General features: G+C 35.7%; 1 protein-coding gene across 1 annotated transcript in view; it reads left to right on the forward strand.

Moving 5' to 3' along the window:
- Window positions 1-19,821, forward strand: part of LOC110449294 (TALPID3 protein-like) — a 40,454-nt gene that overhangs the window by 13,385 nt on the left and 7,248 nt on the right. Inside the window, exons 4-18 of the mRNA XM_021496064.1 lie at window positions 6,776-7,002; window positions 7,638-7,710; window positions 10,196-10,486; window positions 10,705-10,882; window positions 11,170-11,280; window positions 11,621-11,835; window positions 12,462-12,623; window positions 13,311-13,525; window positions 14,241-14,377; window positions 15,115-15,362; window positions 15,593-15,815; window positions 16,080-16,243; window positions 16,572-16,753; window positions 16,890-17,122; window positions 17,518-17,603. Coding sequence (XP_021351739.1) covers window positions 6,776-7,002; window positions 7,638-7,710; window positions 10,196-10,486; window positions 10,705-10,882; window positions 11,170-11,280; window positions 11,621-11,835; window positions 12,462-12,623; window positions 13,311-13,525; window positions 14,241-14,377; window positions 15,115-15,362; window positions 15,593-15,815; window positions 16,080-16,243; window positions 16,572-16,753; window positions 16,890-17,122; window positions 17,518-17,603 — 2,745 coding nt within the window. The remainder of the gene's footprint in view (window positions 1-6,775; window positions 7,003-7,637; window positions 7,711-10,195; window positions 10,487-10,704; window positions 10,883-11,169; window positions 11,281-11,620; window positions 11,836-12,461; window positions 12,624-13,310; window positions 13,526-14,240; window positions 14,378-15,114; window positions 15,363-15,592; window positions 15,816-16,079; window positions 16,244-16,571; window positions 16,754-16,889; window positions 17,123-17,517; window positions 17,604-19,821) is intronic.

Raw genomic sequence — 19,821 nt, forward strand, 5'->3', positions numbered from 1 at the left:
TTAATTCTACATAAACCAGATTAAGGTTACAACAATTAATTCTACATAAACCAGATTAAGGTTACAACAATTAATTCTACATAAACAAGATTAAGGTTACAACGATTAATTATACGTAAACAAGATTTAAGTTACAACAATTAATTCTGCATAAACCAGATTTAGGTTACAACATTTAATTCTACATAAATCAGATTTACGTTACAACAATTAATTCTACATAAACCAGATTTAGGTAACAACAATTAATTCTACATCAACCAGATTAAGGTTACAACAATTAATTCTATGTAAATCAGATTTAGGTTACAACAATTAATTCTACATAAACAAGATTTAGGTTACAACGATTAATTATACGTAAACAAGATTTAAGTTACAACAATTAATTCTACATAAACCAGATTTAGGTTACAACATTTAATTCTACATAAATCAGATTTACGTTACAACAATTAATTCTACATAAACCAGATTTAGGTAACAACAATTAATTCTACATAAACCAGATTAAGGTTACAACAATTAATTCTATGTAAATCAGATTTAGGTTACAACAATTAATTCTACATAAACAAGATTTAGGTTACAACGATTAATTATACGTAAACAAGATTTAAGTTACAACAATTAATTCTACATAAACCAGATTTAGGTTACAACATTTAATTCTACATAAATCAGATTTACGTTACAACAATTAATTCTACATAAACCAGATTTAGGTAACAACAATTAATTCTACATAAACCAGATTAAGGTTACAACAATTAATTCTATGTAAATCAGATTTAGGTTACAACAATTAATTCTACATAAACAAGATTTAGGTTACAACGATTAATTATACGTAAACAAGATTTAAGTTACAACAATTAATTCTACATAAACCAGATTTAGGTTACAACATTTAATTCTACATAAATCAGATTTACGTTACAACAATTAATTCTACATAAACCAGATTTAGGTAACAACAATTAATTCTACATAAACCAGATTAAGGTTACAACAATTAATTCTATGTAAATCAGATTTAGGTTACAACAATTAATTCTACATAAACAAGATTTAGGTTACAACGATTAATTATACGTAAACAAGATTTAAGTTACAACAATTAATTCTACATAAACCAGATTTAGGTTACAACATTTAATTCTACATAAATCAGATTTACGTTACAACAATTAATTCTACATAAACCAGATTTAGGTAACAACAATTAATTCTACATAAATCAGAATTAGGTTACAACAATTAATTCTACATAAACCAGATTTAGGTTACAACAATTAATTCTACATGAACCAGATTTAGGTTACAACAATTAATTCCACGTAAACCAGATTTACGTTACAACAATTAATTTTACATAAATCAGATTAAGGTTACAACAATTAATTCTACATAAACCAGATTTAGGTTACAACAATTAATTCTACGTGAACCAGGTTTAGCTTACAATAATTAATTCTACATAAACCAGATTAAGGTTACAACAATTAATTCTACGTAAATCAGATTTAGGTTACAACAATTAATTCTACATCAATCAGATTTAGGTTACAACAATTATTCTACATAAATCAGATTTAGGTTACAACAATTAATTCTACGTAAACCAGATTAAGGTAACAACAATTAATTCTATTTAAACCAGGTTATAACAATTAATTCTATGAAAACCAGTTTAGGTTACAATAATTAATTCTTTGTAAACCAGATTTAGGTTACAATAATTAATTCTTTGTAAACCAGATTTAGGTTACACTAATTAATTCTATGTAAACCAGTTTTAGGTTACAAAAAATAGTTCTATATAAACTAGATTTTGGTTAGAGCAATTAATTCTGCGTAAACCTGATGAAGGTTACAAAAATTAATTCTACATAAACCAGCTTTAGGTTTCAACAGCTATTTCTATGTAAATCAGATTTAGGTTAAACAACTATTTCTACGTAAATCAGATTTAGGTTACAACAACTATTTCTATGTAAATCAGATTTAGGTTACAACAACTATTTCTATGTAAACCAGATTGAGGTTAAACAATTATTTCTATGTAAATCAGATTTAGGTCACAATAATTAATTCTATGTAAATCAGATTAAGGTGAAATACCGCAGGTGGAGGAGAAGAAACTTAATAATTTTAGGATAGAGGAACATATATTGCTTTGAGGGTTACTAGGTGACTAATTTAGTTCAAGGGAACACTACGTAGACTAATTTCTATAATATGTCTACTTTCCAGCACTAGTCGGACGTATTCTTCCAAACAAGGACCTTAATAGGGGAGCATACGTTGGTTCTGCTCACTTTTTCACTCATTTGCTTTGGGCATGTTTCAGTTTCAATTGAATCTGATTTTTTTTGCTGTTTTAAGGAATACATGTCTATGCAGTTTTTCCAAAATTGTGTTGAAGATATATCGGGGCAAAGCTACCTTCTTTTCTAGGTATGAGATCTGCATTCAACTCAGCCTTTTGTGATACTGGTTTATTTTCTCTGACAACTTTTATAGCTTTTATATCAAAAGCTATTACCTCTATTTGGATTTTTTTTTTAAATCTACAAATAATGAAAATTAATCCATGTGATGCCAAGCACATTTCTAATTAACAAAAATAGCATTATTGAGAGTATTATTGACAGTAATTAAAACATAAGCTGTATACAGTTTAGAGGCAGACAGTTATGTTGGTATTTTATTATATCTGTGGATTTTATCATAGCTGAGTATACTTCCAGGATTATATGGGAAAGTATGAGGATTTAAAAGCAATGGTAAGCCTGCTAGCAAACAACAATTAAAATGGGTTAGGAAAAAGGACACGTTAGCTTAACGAGTTCGATATATAATGTCTGTAAGTTAATATCATGTGAAAAATGTAATAATCCATTCCATGTTAGCACATGTTGTCATTTCATATCTTATATTTCATTCCAACATTGTATGTTGAAACTTGAAATACAATAGATATTCCTGGTAATATTTGGTGTATATTACGTAATATTTCATATGTAGGAGATCGTATTATACCAAGGACTATTTATATACACGACAAATGAAATGTTATTGAATAAAAATCGCAGGTCTTAGTTGTTTCACAATAAAAGGCTTCAATAGGTGTGCCAAAAATCATCGGCATAATATCATTTCTACAGTTAGATTTACCAGGGGGGGGTTCTTGTTCCTAAAAGGGAAAGATGTTCAGAATAGGGTTTAATCCATGAAACAGATCTAGAGCAAGCTGAACAGATTCTACACTACGAAGTTGGATAGACATTTTGTTGTTTTTTGGGTAGATGTACTCGAAAGTTGAATACAGTCAAATATGGTTTCATTTCATCACTATCGTGTTAATTGAAACAACCCCCACTCCCATCCTCCTGTTTATCTCCATTTCTCCGCTATTTTTCTTACTTAGGGGCATACACAGAAAATAAAATATATAACATCATTAAAGAAACAGGTATTACTGTTTGGTAAAGTGACTTAACCATTGTGGGAAGGGAGTTCATATAGCCCCATGGTATCATTTGGACCCCAGTTCATAACATCATAACACTATGCCACACCATGTATTATAGCACATAATGTACACCTCTGGAGAGATCAGACTAGCCAGACTGGGGCCACTACAGGGACATTGCTTAAAAAGCCATGAAACAGATCTAGAGCAAGCTGAACAGATTCTACACTACAAAGTTGGATAGAAGTTCTTTGGGTAGATGTACTCGAAAGTTGAATACAGTCAAATATAGAATTGTTTTAATTAAGAAGATAATTGTAATAAAAATATGAAATAATATGTCATTGGCAGTTCCTGGCGCAAGCCGATGGATGTGATTAGTAAGATTATGAGTGGTGTGAGATAGGAGGACAGCCATGCCACTGATGTTAGGGACGTGGACCTGACGTGTGGTGGACGTACTAGTGTCGCTAAGGAAACTGTGGCCAACAGTTACTGTGCTTCTGACCACATAATCTCACTGTTGTATAACACACAGATTGATGTAATACCAGGATAAAGTTCTTGTCACACACAATCAAAATCCTCACACAACATTCTATCCGTGCTGTGATTGGCACCAATAAAAGGCAATTTCTCAGACAGATCAGAAGTTGTGTGGCACAGCAGGCTTCACATCCACGTTTCATATGAAGTCTTTATTTATACCGATTTATTACTCCTATGTTGACACTGACAGTTTCCCAATACTGAGTGAAAAAATATGTAATTCCTGACAATAAGCAATCTCTGTCATTTGGGTAAACATTTCTCACATTGCCATCTAGCAAGATGTTAGATACAAGCCATGAGATCAGGACACTTGAAATATATATCTAACAATTCTAAGTGTTGTTTAATTATATATCAATAAAACATTTCAGAGTAAAGCAGCTGTCAGGAAACGTTTATTTCAAAAGACAACTTATATAATTAATGTCTGGTTAAAAATTAAAGCATATTTTGCATGTACAAACTTCTCTAAATATACCAACTGTCTATAATTACCACCTGTAAATACCTGTCACCTGTCTCTATATATGACCTGGCAAATATCTGTCTATAACTACCACCTGTGTATCTACCACCTGTCTTTTATAACCTACCACATGTCTATAACTACCACCTGTCTTTTATAACCTACCACATGTCTATAACTGCAACCTGTCTTTAACTACCACCCGTCTTTATCTCTACCTTCTGTCTTTATCTACTGTCTTTATCTACCAACTGTCTTTATCTACCACCTGCGTATCTACCACCTGTCTTTTATAACCTACCACATGTCTATAACTGCCACCTGTCTTTATCTACCACATGTCTATAACTGCCATATGTCTTTATCTACCACATGTCTATAACTACCACCTGTCTTTATCTACCACATGTCTATAACTACCACCTGTCTTTTATAACCTACCACATGTCTATAACTACCACCTGTCTTAATCTACCACCTGTCTTAATCTACCACCTGTCTTTATCTACCAGCTGTCTTTTATAACCTACCACATGTCTTTAACTTCCACCTTTGTACTATCTACCACATGTCTATAACTGCAACCTGTCTTTAACTACCACCTGTCTTTATCTACCACATGTCTATATCTAACACATGTCTATATCTACCGCATGTCTATATCTACCACATGTCGATCTAACACAGGTCTATATCTACCACATGTCTGTATCTACCACATGTTTATATCTACCGCATGTCTATATCTACCACATGTCAATATCTACCACATGTCTATATCTAACACATGTCTATATCTACCGCATGTCTATATCTACCACATGTCGATCTAACACAGGTCTATATCTACCACATGTCTGTATCTACCACATGTTTATATCTACCTCATGTTTATATCTACCACATGTCTATATCTACCACATGTCTATATCTACCATATGTCTGTATCTACCACATGTCTTTATCTACCACCTGTCTTTATCTACAACATTTCTTTATCTACCACATGTCTTTAGCTACCACATGTCTATATTTACCACATGTCTATATCTACCACATGTCTATCTACCACATGTCTATATCTACCACATGTCAATATCTACCACATGTCTATATCTACCACATGTCTATATCTACCACATGTCTAAATCTACCACATGTCTATATCTACCACATGTCTATATACCACATGTCTATATCTACCACATGTCTATCTACCACATGTCTATATCTACCACATGTCTATCTACCACATGTCTATATCTACCACATGTCTATCTACCACATGTCTATATCTACCACATGTCTATCTACCACATGTCTATATCTACCACATGTCTATCTACCACATGTCTATATCTACCACATGTCTATCTACCACATGTCTATATCTACCACATGTCTATCTACCACATGTCTATATCTACCACATGTCTATCTACCACATGTCTATATCTACCACATGTCTATCTACCACATGTCTATATCTACCACATGTCTATCTACCACATGTCTATATCTACCACATGTCTATCTACCACATGTCTATATCTACCACATGTCTATCTACCACATGTCTATATCTACCACATGTCTATCTACCACATGTCTATATCTACCACATGTCTATCTACCACATGTCTATATCTACCACATGTCTATCTACCACATGTCTATATCTACCACATGTCTATCTACCACATGTCTATATCTACCACATGTCTATCTACCACATGTCTATATCTACCACATGTCTATCTACCACATGTCTATATCTACCACATGTCTATCTACCACATGTCTATATCTACCACATGTCTATCTACCACATGTCTATATCTACCACATGTCTATCTACCACATGTCTATATCTACCACATGTCTATCTACCACATGTCTATATCTACCACATGTCTATCTACCACATGTCTATATCTACCACATGTATATCTACCACATGTCTATATCTACCACATGTCTATCTACCACATGTCTATATCTACCACATGTCTATATCTATCACATGTCCATCTACCACATGTCTATATCTACCACATGTCTATATCTATCACATGTCTATCTACCACATGTCTATATCTACCACATGTCTATATCTACCTCTTTTATAGGTATATTAATTAAGCAGTTGATAATTCAAAGAATTATTTATGATACTAGCAACATGTGTGTAAAAACCAATTGTATAAAAGCACAGTCTGACTTTCTTCCTTGAGAGTTGTATACAGGCAGTTTTGATTGTTAAGTAATATGATTTTCAGGTGTTGCCGGATGTGGTGCCCACCAGTCCCTACAAGTCCGTGCCTGACCTTGGCATTCAAAGGGTCAATGCTCCTGTCCTTACAACAGCTGCCTTCCAAGATGCACGACAAGTGTTGAAGCAAGTTGGTCAGAACAAAGAGTTCCTAGAGGCAAACCTTGAGAGTGTGCTGCGTACACGACATGAGGTAGAGGTGTACAGTATGCTTGAGAACCTCTACCAGGACAGGTAGGCTTCACCTGGTCAGGAGACATCTATATGTTGTTTCCCAAACTGTACCTCCAAACCTTTCACAAATTTTCAATGGAAGATTCTGTGTGGTGGGCAAATTTGAATAAACTATTCTATACAATGAATTGATGACACTTGGACAAAAAGCAAGATGTTTTGAATTTTGCCAGTTTCGAAAATGAAAAAATAAATAAGGGGATCTTATTTAACAAACATGTAGTAAAACATGGATAACAAGACATCTAAAAGGAGATAATGATTGCTACATCTGTCCTGTAAGTAACATACAGGACATCACAAGGGAGATAATGATTATCATATGTCACAAGGGAGATAACTTTCATTCAAGAGATCTAAAGGGAGATAATTATTCAAGATATAGCAAGGGGAGGTAATTATCATACAAGACATCAAAAGGGAGGTAATTATCATAAAAGTCATCAAAAGGGAGGTAATTATCATACAAGGCATAACAAGGGAGATAATTATCATCAAAACATGTCCTATGGTATCTAACAAATCATCACAGAAAAATAATTATCAACATTATGTCCTGTAGATAATATCAAAGGAAAAAGGTACAAGGATAGGATCATTCAAAAAAGATAATAAAATTTTATATTATTTTTCAGCTCTGTAACAGAGAGAGCTAGACTTCAGCACAAGGTGAATGATTGGGTAGCTGATCTCCGGGAACAAGTAGATGTAAGAACCCACTGTCAATCCTGTACCTGTGATAATCATTTAAATGTGTTTTTGAAATACTTGCCAGTATCATTAAATAACTGATAATAAATTCAGGTCCATGACCTCATATTTTACATAATATCACAGCTGTGAACATATTACACAGGTTTAGTGATAAATGTTTTGTTTAAACTTTGTAAAACTAAATATAAATAGATATTAAACAGCTTATATAAGGTGTTAGAAAGGCAGGTGGAAAACTGTGTGGAGAGATTGTTTATCACAGTTACTGTTTTTGGGTGTGTTGATCATGATCTGATTTTGAAACTCCCACTTCTATGTGTGAAACACTGTTAAAGTCTGTTCAGTAAGATAATAAACTACCACAGAAATCATGTCGTAATCATTTACATCTTTCCTTTGACAACAATTTGATTTTTGTTCCATTTTTTTTACTGTCCAATGAAATAAGAATAAATTTAAATGAGGTTGATACCATTCCAGGCCATTTGCTGCATCCAAAATAATAAATCATAGACTCAGTATTTTTTTAAAGAGCCAGTCAAAATTTTTGACAGAATGTATTATGGTATGGGATCCATCCATCCATCCATCCATCGTTCCATCCATGCTTAGATATCATTCAATTTTAATGAAATGTGGTATACATGTACAATATACATAGGCTGAGGCTAAGTTGAAAGTTGAGCAAAATCCACACATAATTAATTAGCAAACTTTGCTTTGATTGGTTGACGGTTTCCGCACAATAACTGGATGAGTTTTGTTCAAAATTTTCAGTTTTTCTAATTGCAAAATCTGCCAGTAATTAAAAAAACAAAAGTTATATTTTGTAATGGTGTAAAATGAATTAATTATTGGCAAAAAGAGTCAATTTCAATTTCTGTGAGATATGCACAAAGGGATCCAATTCCTATGCAAATCAAATAAAGGACAATGGATATATATTCCTTCGCCTTAAAATGGTTGAGTACAGTATGTTTTCTCCTTTCACCATATGTAAGGAATGGTTCTCAACTTTCCTTAGTAATACAAGACAATGTTGTTTCTTCTAGATTTTCATTCATTTAGATACAATAATCCATAGGATGCGAGTATAATGTTCTGCTCTGCATTAATCTTCTTATATAAAAAAAATAGATTCAGGATGGCAAAAGTGGCTCTGAAAATATAAAAACAACAAAAACATAAATGATCTATAATCCATTATTCTTAATTTATTCTCTATGTATCAATTTTTGTTTTGCCTGTCAATTTTTTATTCTCTATGTATATACCAATCTTTTTTTTTCTGTCAATTTGGAGAGAAAAAAGTCCTATGCTTACCTCTCAAAATTTTAAATATACATTGACTGAAAAATGGTTCTTAATTTTTTTTGTCAATTTTCATCCTATTACCAATATATGTCAGCTGCATTCATCAACCAAAATTGATATAAAAAAAAAACAGTACTGAAATCTTAGTGAAATGTATCCAACCTTTTCTTGGTTGAGAAGTGGTACCAATTCTACAACTTTATTTAAAATGCTAAAGAAAGACCACAAATGTCTTCCTTTTTGTGTGTTTTTAATGCGATTTTCTAACAAATCATATGCATCCAAATAGTCTATATTTAGTTACTCTAAAAACTATATTGATCGTATCTATTACATAGGGCATATACCTTCTCAAAATATCTATTACATAAGAGATAAAATTTCATCCTCTTAGAACTGCTTAAATTTGAAGATGATGGAGATAATGTGTATGTTTTTTTAGGTCACCTGAGCTTTGCTCAAGTGACCTATTCTAATCGCTTTCCGTCCGTCGTCGTCCGTCGTCGTCCGTCGTGCGTAAACTTTTTACATTTTCAACTTCTTCTCAAGAACCAGTGGATGGATTTTTTTCAAACTTGGTCAGAATCATCCTTGGTAGATGAGGCTACAAAATTGTAAAATTGGGATTCCTACCCCAACCCCTGGGGCCAGGGCGGGGCCCCAAAGGGAAAATTAACCAATATTTCAAAAATCTTCTTCTCCAGACTCAGAGGTACTACAGTGATTTTCTCTACGTGGAAAGAAAGATCATCAGGGGCTTTACTTAAATTGTAAATTTCAGGACCCCCGAGCTATCCGTTCTCCCTTGGGGAGGGGGTAAAGTTTACTATAGTTTATATAGGGAAATAACACTTTTGGGTATATATTTTATCCATTTTCAGCAGAAAATTACTCAAACTTAGTCAGAATCATCTTTGGTGAATGAGAGTATTACTTTGTAAAATTGGGATTCCTGCCCCATCCCCAGGGGCTAGGGCGGGGCCCCAAAGGGAACATTTACCAATATTTTCAAATTCTTATCCTTTGATGACATGACAAGTATTGTATTTCACTTAGTTTACATGCTGATTTCCACATCACATCTAAACAATAAAATAAAGCTACCAGTACCTATGATATAACTCAGGTGACCGCTAAGGCCCTTGGGCCTCTTGTTTATATTCAGCGAGAGGTGACAGATGAAGTTGTGATGAAGGAACTACAGAAGAAACACCTCCGACCAATGTTTCCTACAAAAGAACCACAGGTGGCTCCCACTGTCACTAAGAAGTCTTACAGGACCACTGCGAGGGGCACTCTGGGGGCCAGGGTGGATACAGGCCTAAATCGGGACAGTACCAAATCTGCTGTTGGGCCTAGTCTAGGTCGAATCCCTGGGCCTAGTATGGGCAAGGCTCCACGGTTCACAGAGAAGGAAACTAAAACCACAACTATGGCAAGGAAACCAGCAATAAAGGCTAGTGTCTGGAATGTTTATAATCTGTCGTGAGTCAATTAGATAAGATATGTATTAGAGCTGGTCATTTTAATGCAGAAAAAAATAAACAAATAAATTAATAAAAGCTGGTTGTCAAATTCGATTCTATTTCAAAAGGATAACTAGAGTTGTTTCCCTTTGGCTGATTTGTTAGTTGATATTTTGATATTCATTTTGACATTTTTTGTTGACATTAGGGTCCCCCACCCAGACACCCCCCTCCAGTCAGTGAGGAGAACATGTATCGGGTGTATGGGAAGGCTGTCTATGACAACAAGAGAACCACACAAAAAGATCCCTACCTTCACTACCAGAACAAGAATGTCCCCAAACCGCGATCTCCAGGACGTCCATCACAAGCCCTTGATATCTCTGGTATATACTTCTTCCAACCAGTTCCTAGCCTCACAAAGAAAATATAATCTGGAATCTTTGAAAAAAATAAAAATAAAAATTGTTAATGATTGAATTACTACAAATGAAGCTAAACCAGCAAGCCCCCAATTAGGAAGAAGAAGTTAGCAATCTGAAAATTCTGGGCCAGGACCGAACTATCCTCCAGGCACTGAATGGCAAAATAGTCAGAGAAAAAAGTAATCACTTACTTAAATAATGATCAATACTAAAATAACAATGAAATCATTACATTGTACATTTTATAGGAGGGATCGAGGTGAGATCAGCTAAATCTCAGACTAAAGGTGGTATGAAACAGTTCTACTTCAGTCCAGCCACCGGATCTTTTATACCTGTAGCCAGCGTAACCTCAGCAGGTGTGTACAGTACACTGACAGTGTTCATGCAAACACCAATTAACTTTAATTATATATTATACTATAATTTGATTTTTTGAGTCCAGTGTAGAGGAGCTCGATCGACTCCTGTAATAATAATAATAATAATAATTGGAGGTTCTCATATACCGCTTTATCACAATGTAGTTCGTAGGTCGTCTCATAGCGGTTCACAAATTATTGGAAACTACCATTATTTTACCATTTTATCTTATATATCTGTGTTTGTCGTTTATCCTCTGGTGCCACCTTTATGTTCATGTTTTTAAACACATTGTTCTATCACTGTTTCTGGATCAATCATTTGTATCCTTTTCAGCCCCTATCCCAGGCCAGTTGATTCAAATGGCTGTTCCTCTTGGTGGGCCCCGTATGGAGGGAGGTTTGACAGCTAAATTGACAACCTCTGGCCCTGTCACCTCTACCCCTGTGCCCCGTCCTCAAGTCACAGCCTCCAGAAATGTGGCCCTCGTGTCTGTACCGTCAGGGGAGGAGGAGGAACAGATCAGCCCGCAGCCTGAACTGGCCAAACAGGTACAACACTGGTCCCTTGATGTGATGTACCAGGGATTGTTATCTTTGAAAACAGACAAATTGCCTTCCAATAGAAGGTTAACAATACGTTGACCTTTCAATATCTTTTGGTAGATGTCATATCATAGTAATTTGTCAATAGTAGTTCATCAATTGACTCGACTGGTGTAAGTTTCTATAATTTGTTTATAAATACATTCAACCCTATTTCAAAATGATGGTCTAAGGCATTTTGTTTATGCTTTGGTCTGATATAGCACAAAAAGAATATCACAAAACAAGTGATAAACAACAATAACTCCAAAACATGAGAGATTAATTTATTAAAAACTCATAGCATGTTTTAACTTCAATCAGAAATATAATCTATCACAAATTGAGAAATTGGATCTGACCCTAATATATGTACAATTTTTAACAAACTTTTAGTCTCTCTCCAAACTTAAGGAGCTGAGGAATTCAGTATCTGAAAATAAAAAATCCATAGTTACATTTGATTATTTCATTTTGAATGTTCCCTATTAATAGGTTTTACTATGTGTAGGTGAATCAAAGTAAAACCCTGCTAGCTTGTTTTTAATGAAACAAAAATAAACCCACTGTTGTTGTGTTTTGTTGACCATCAGGTGTTACCACCGGTGGACATTGACACTGACCTGTCTGAGGAGTCGTTCGTGAGGAGTAAGACCGGAGAGGTCCACCTTAAGTCACCCTCTAAGACCCACTTTGAGGTGACGTTCCACGAGGACCTGCAAACAGGGGCCACACCAAAGGACTGGAGGAATCAGGTACAGCACTCTCTCTGTATATTTATATACTGTACAGGAAAATTATCTAAAGAGAGTCGTAATACGGTAACATAAAGGTCGGAACCATGTCACTGTTAAAGCCAAAGTACAGTAGCAGAAATTTATGAGATGCTGTTAAGTTTCTTTATTTCACTGAGTTAACATTTTGCTGTCTAGAAATATTTTCACATAGCACCAACAAATGTATTTATTTTCATTCATCGACTAGTCATTTAATCCAACAGTATTTTCACAATGAACAAGAGAACATTATCTTTGTTTTGGATTCAGTTATTTCTTGACTATGTTCATTTCATTTAAAGATCCCTTATATGTGAATGTGCAAAACGAAAATAAAAAGTGATCAAACTCTTATATTTCCTAAATACGCATATCAATAAAGATTGAAATTAGCTTTTTTTGAAAAACAGTTCTGTGTACTGAGTGCTACAAAGAACATATTTCATCTTTTGATCATGCTACATACATATTGTTATTTCATCTTTACTATTGTCTAAGCCTTTCATTGTTTCTCTTTGTACTACCTAAGCCTATATATATACAATCAACCATTTATACTACATGGCCCAGCTTTGCCTTGTGTTAATGGGTTGTTAACATAATATCAAACATAAAAACTAAACTGTTATCTACTGCTTGGTCACTGCTGTTCCTCTATATGTCTAGGCCACCTTGGACGACCTTTCTGAGGACCTGTCCCCGGAGACAGCGCCGGGCCTCGCCCTGCCTGGGTACTGTGCCCCATCCCCACCACCAGAACCAGTGGAGATACCAGCCTTCCCACCGATGGTATCAGGGGCAGAGAAACTGGCCCAAGCCTCAGACCTCATTGCTGCAGACATTAAAAGTCGGGACTTGCTGGAGAACAAAGCCGCAGAATGGTAATAGTCTCGACAGGGGAGTGGGCATGTGGTAGACATGAAACAAAACCACAAGCTAGAATGGTCTTTGTTACCATATGAGAAAAGTAACAAAAATTTAAAAGGAAAAATAATTTTCAATCCTGTATATACATGTAGTAAAAAAGGGTTGTAAGATTTTCCACCTTAAGCATCAATTCACATGCTTGTTTTTTTTAAATATTTTGTTATGTTTTCTAAATATATCTACATAACATTTTTTTGATATACTTTGTGAATCTAACTTTAGTGATACAGCCAGTTTTCAGGTCACACAATAAAAGGTTATTACATACCAGTTGAGTTTCAGGCCATACCACATTTAAAGTTTAAGTATCAAATTGAACGTATGACGGTACAAGGATGTTGTACAAAACAAAACACAAAACTAGTAGACCATGTGAAAAGCTTTTTGATATGCCTTTTGCCATTAGGTGAAAAGCCCTAATTTTCTAGTCACATTAACACCTTATAGTATGTAGCAAAGGTGTAACAAAACAAAAACATGGATGTATACACAGAGTGATTTCTTTCTATCCCCCACACCTACATGGGTGTGTGTGTGTGGGGGGGGGGGGGGGGGGGGGGGGGGGGGGGGGGGGGGGAGCATAGCAACAACTTATTCTACCATGCTTCATCAGCATCTGAAACTGAAACGTATGACTGTGTTTGATAGGGAAATGACAATTTTTTACAGGATAGAGCATGAGATTATGGCCCACATCATATCAGAGTTATACCCCCTGAAGCCAGAGAAACCTCGGGAGTTGGACCATGTGGTGTATGAGGAATCAGAAGACAGCATGGCTGACGACCGGGAACAATCCATGTTCAGTAAGTCTCTCCAGCTGTCAGTCATCATTGTCTTGTTACAAGACTCTGGCCATCCAGTTTTTGCATTTACCAAAACAAACACATTACCATTGTACTTTGCAAAACAGAGTTTCATTCAGTTAGGAAATGTTTCAAAAATAACCGGTATGTTTTGACAATGGAAGTTTTGCCTCTTATCACATCTGGTAATACAATTGTAAAATATTTGTTCACATTACACGAACTAATAAAATAGTAGAATGGGGGGGGGGTGAGAAAATGTGAACACTCCTTAGCATTTTGTTTATTTGTAAATGTGAATCGTTTTAAGTTTATATTTGTTACTCATTATTTATAGCTGTATTAGTCCTAGCTGAAATCCAGCAAAAACTTGAATAGAATGAAAACATGCCAGCATGTTCTTGTTTACAACAGTTGAAAATAATTACTACTGCTGTAAAGATAAGGCAATGTTGACAACTCTCTAATGTTAGCTTTGTCTGACTACAGAATGAACATCAGTGAATGTACAGTGCAGTGTATTTAAAGATACATGATAACTACTACATGGTACTTTGACAAGAACAATTGCACATATTTAGAGGATTGGTTTAGTGTTTATTTTAAAAAAAAAAAAAAATTCAACTGCATTGACAGATTGTAAGAAACATGAACAGCATTGTGTCTTTAGTGTTCGAAATGTGAAACACTGTTGAATCATCATCATCATCCTCTAGTCCATTCTACCTGTGTTACAGTGATGGACGCCATCGGTCGTGATGGTCTCCAGATGTTTGTGGACATGGGTCAGCCTGTGGATAGCCCCCTGGTGGATGCTCTCATCAAAGAGGTCCTACTGGAGAAAGTCACCACACTGCTAGGTCAGAGGCCAGGGGATGAGACAACTGTACAGAAAGAAGCCACGGAGGGCAGAACCGAGGTCAAACTTGGGGCCTCCATGAAGGGGCATGACACTGGGAGAGTAGCCACTGGCATCTCCCCTGAGGTACATAATAGGAGGGGATCAAACGAAACACTCAAACTTGTCCTCAGAAAGATCTGATTGGTACCAAAACAATAACGAAAACAAATTTTAAAAATGTATCTATTTCTAACTGTTACTTGTGATTGTATGTTATTACCAGAATAAGACATTTCTATGTAACTTACTTTAATTGCATGATAGCCAAATTATAAGATAAAAACAGAGTTATGATAAAACTAATCCCACCCTAGGATGAGTACGCAGGGATGTTAAGGACCCCAGAGCCGACGCCCAAAGCCAGCCCAATATCCTCTCCAGTGAGGGTCCTGTCTCCGCCTGTAACCCCTCCAAGCTCCCCACCAGTCCTGGCTCCATCAAAGTTTGTCCAAGAGCCACGAGTGGTACCACTGGAATTGGAGCCAGAGGATGTCACCGAGTCCATTGATATCAGTGAGGAGATCCGGGCACTGAGAGGTAGGGAGGGAATGTTGTGGATTTTAGCCTGTGAACAATTATCAGGACGCATAGATATACTGTGTTGTAATAGAAAAATGATTACAGTCTTTGAAAGAAAACATTCATTTTGCTCCATCTAAATCACATTTGAATTAAACATCCTTATTAGCGGCTATAGGCTACTCTCATCACTCATATCAATCTATTTACATGTATCTTTCTTACATCGTTAAGGAACACAATTATTTCTAAACTGATGAAACAACTGGCTTTATGTTACAGAGAAGCTGGTGCCTGTTGGAGGGGAGTCTAGAGAGGCTATACATGATGTGGAAACACCAACTCCTTCCCCAGTCCCAGAGCCACTCCAGGAAGAGAAGGAAGAACGACCCCTGACTCCACCTCTGCCTTCCCCACGCAGACCCCCAACACAGCCAGTCCTACATGTAATGTACTTCTCAATGATAATGATAATGTTTCCACATTCCCTCTCTTCACACAGACAACTGGGAACATTTTGCTGCAGTTTAATTTTCAACTTTTTTCGCCCTCTAAAAATGAGGGCGAATTTATCATTACAGCAGGCATTAGTGAACAACATAATTAATACATTAAATTTGAAAGTCGAAATTCACACTGGGCAAATTTGGGTTTCACAGGCAAAAGGCGAAAGTGTGATTGGGCAAATATTTCCTAGTATACAGTACCACACAGCCCCCTCCCTGTAACATAATTTGAGTTCAGATAAAGATGACTGACCTTTTCCTGCTACAGGTACCTGTGGCTGTAGAGGAACCCCCAGCCCCTGTTCCTGTCCCTGCCCCTCAGCAAGAGAAGATGTTGGATGTTGTGCCTAGCCCCCAGCCTTGGGGTGATCCCGAGTCTCCGCTTCCAGAGGAAAACCCGGACTTCCGAGATGACTATATGGATGATGGAGCCAACCAACATAAACCTTAGTAAGTACACGATTGATCAGTGTTTCCTGTACTCATCATACATCAGTAAAACACATTCATAAATAACCCTGAGAGACCTAATCACTACCAGTAATTGTTCAGTAATGGCTAAGCTTCTGTGTTTTGTACCTAATAGTGCCCTGTCTGTCGCCCCTGCGGATGAAAGCCTGGCCTTCCCTCTGGAGCATGTCCCGTCACCACCTCCAAAGTCACCAGTTCGGAGACTTTCCCCCAGTCCCACTCCTTCCGAAACAGAAACAACTTCCATCATGTCGTCTGTGTCGGACACGTACAACATGAGTGTGTCCGAGGGACAGTGGCTCCTGTCCAAGTCCGAGGGAGAGATGGCTGACTTTAACCTGGACGAAGGTAAAACCCAAACCTGTACAAAACTTAATACAGAAATTGATTATTTTCAAATACAAATTATCATAATTCAATGTATGATATCGTTTTCTTTATAATACATGTACAGTGTATTGAACTATAAGATTGATGTATATTACAACATTGTATGTTCACATCCTTTGAATCTAATACTGTTTAAATTTTAATGGCTCTATCACATTGCTATTTTATACGTGTAAATTTATCAGCAATTGCAATGTAAACATAGAGAGTGCACATGTGTGTTGATAGCAAAGTGCTATAAACTGGATACTTATTTGGTAAAATTAACACATTGTTTATACACTATACCATACACTGTACCTAACACTGTCCACTTATATATAAATAATGTCTGTGGTATTCCTGGTCCACAGCTGCCCTCAAGCGAATGGCCATGCAAGCACGTCAGACTGGTGACATCAGTACTGCCAGTACATTCAGAGACGCAAGTGAACTAGAGGTAAGACCAGTAAGACAAAATTTAATTGTGTAATAACTTCAATGATTCTGACGCAACTTAATTGTGTAATAACTTAAATGTCTTTGACACAACAAAGTAATGTGGAGGATCATAATTTTGTATTGACTGCAGTTTTGCTGTAGAAATGAGTCTAGTCTTTTCAACTGAACAGTTTATTTTTGATATTTAATATGAGCAAATAAAATCTGTTATTCTCTGTCTATGTGACATTGTATCCACCACTTCTTTATCTACCTTAATTGTCACATATCCCTCTCCGTATAAATTGTCACATATCCCTCTCTGTATAAATTGTCACATATCCCTCTCTGTATAAATTGTCACATATCCCTCTCCATATAAATTGTCACATTTCCCTCTCCGTATAAATTGTCACATATCCCTCTCTGTATAAATTGTCACATATCCCTCTCTATATAAATTGTCACATATCCCTCTCCATATAAATTGTCACATTTCCCTCTCCGTATAAATTGTCACATATCCCTCTCCGTATAAATTGTCACATATCCCTCTCTATAAATTGTCACATATCCCTCTCCATATAAATTGTCACATTTCCCTCTCCGTATAAATTGTCACATATCCCTCTCCGTATAAATTGTCACATATCCCTCTCTATAAATTGTCACATATCCCTCTCCATATAAATTGTCACATTTCCCTCTCCGTATAAATTGTCACATATCCCTCTCCGTATAAATTGTCACATATCCCTCTCTATAAATTGTCACATATCCCTCTCCATATAAATTGTCACATTTCCCTCTCCGTATAAATTGTCACATATCCCTCTCCGTATAAATTGTCACATATCCCTCTCTATAAATTGTCACATATCCCTCTCCATATAAATTGTCACATTTCCCTCTCCGTATAAATTGTCACATATCCCTCTCCATATAAATTGTCACATTTCCCTCTCCGTATAAATTGTCACATATCCCTCTCCGTATAAATTGTCACATTTCCCTCTCTATAAATTGTCACATATCCCTCTCCATATAAATTGTCACATTTCCCTCTCCGTATAAATTGTCACATATCCCTCTCCGTATAAATTGTCACATTTCCCTCTCTGTATAAATTGTCACATATCCCTCTCTGTATTAATTGTCACATATCCCTCTCCATATAAATTGTCACATTTCCCTCTCTGTATAAATTGTTACATATCCCTCTCCGTATTAATTGTCACATATCCCTCTCCATATAAATTGTCACATATCCCTCTCCGTATTAATTGTCACATATCCCTCTCCATATAAATTGTCACATTTCCCTCTCTGTATAAATTGTTACATATCCCTCTCCATATAAATTGTTACATATCCCTCAACGTATAAATTGTTACATATCCCTCTCCATATAAATTGTGACAGATATTCCCAGATGGTTTCTGATTTACAATCGCTGTTAGACTGAACTGGTAACTATATAAAGCATGATCTTGTTCCTTCAAACATGGCTGTTGTGCCATTCAATAAAATAGTTTGTTTACCAGTACTACAAAGAATGATATTATCTTTGCTTTCATGGAGCAAATACATGTACAAGGTCTGAAATGCATCTTTTTAACATTTATTATAGCTATAAAAAGATGCATTTTTCCCTTAAATGTTTGATACATTTGTACTGCCTTTTACATTTTCCACCTTCTGTGTTTATTTCCTCCTCTGTGTATGTTACATCATCTGTCTGTTCTCCACTCAATCTTTATTTCACTTTTCTGTATGTTACATCATCTGTCTGTTCTCCACTCAATCTTTATTTCACTTTTCTGTATGTTACACCATCTGTCTGTTCTCCACTCAATCTTTATTTCACTTTTCTGTATGTTACACCATCTGTCTGTTCTCCACTCAATCTTTATTTCACTTTTCTGTATGTTACACCATCTGTCTGTTCTCCACTCAATCTTTATTTCACTTTTCTGTATGTTACACCATCTGTCTGTTCTCCACTCAATCTTTATTTCACTTTTCTGTATGTTACACCATCTGTCTGTTCTCCACTCAATCTTTATTTCACTTTTCTGTATGTTACACCATCTGTCTGTTCTCCACTCAATCTTTATTTCACTTTTCTGTATGTTACACCATCTGTCTGTTCTCCACTCAATCTTTATTTCACTTTTCTGTATGTTACACCATCTGTCTGTTCTCCACTCAATCTTTATTTCACTTTTCTGTATGTA

This window comes from Mizuhopecten yessoensis, unplaced genomic scaffold (genome assembly GCF_002113885.1).
Source record: "Mizuhopecten yessoensis strain PY_sf001 unplaced genomic scaffold, ASM211388v2 scaffold4553, whole genome shotgun sequence".
Classification (NCBI taxonomy): Eukaryota; Metazoa; Mollusca; class Bivalvia; order Pectinida; family Pectinidae; genus Mizuhopecten; species Mizuhopecten yessoensis.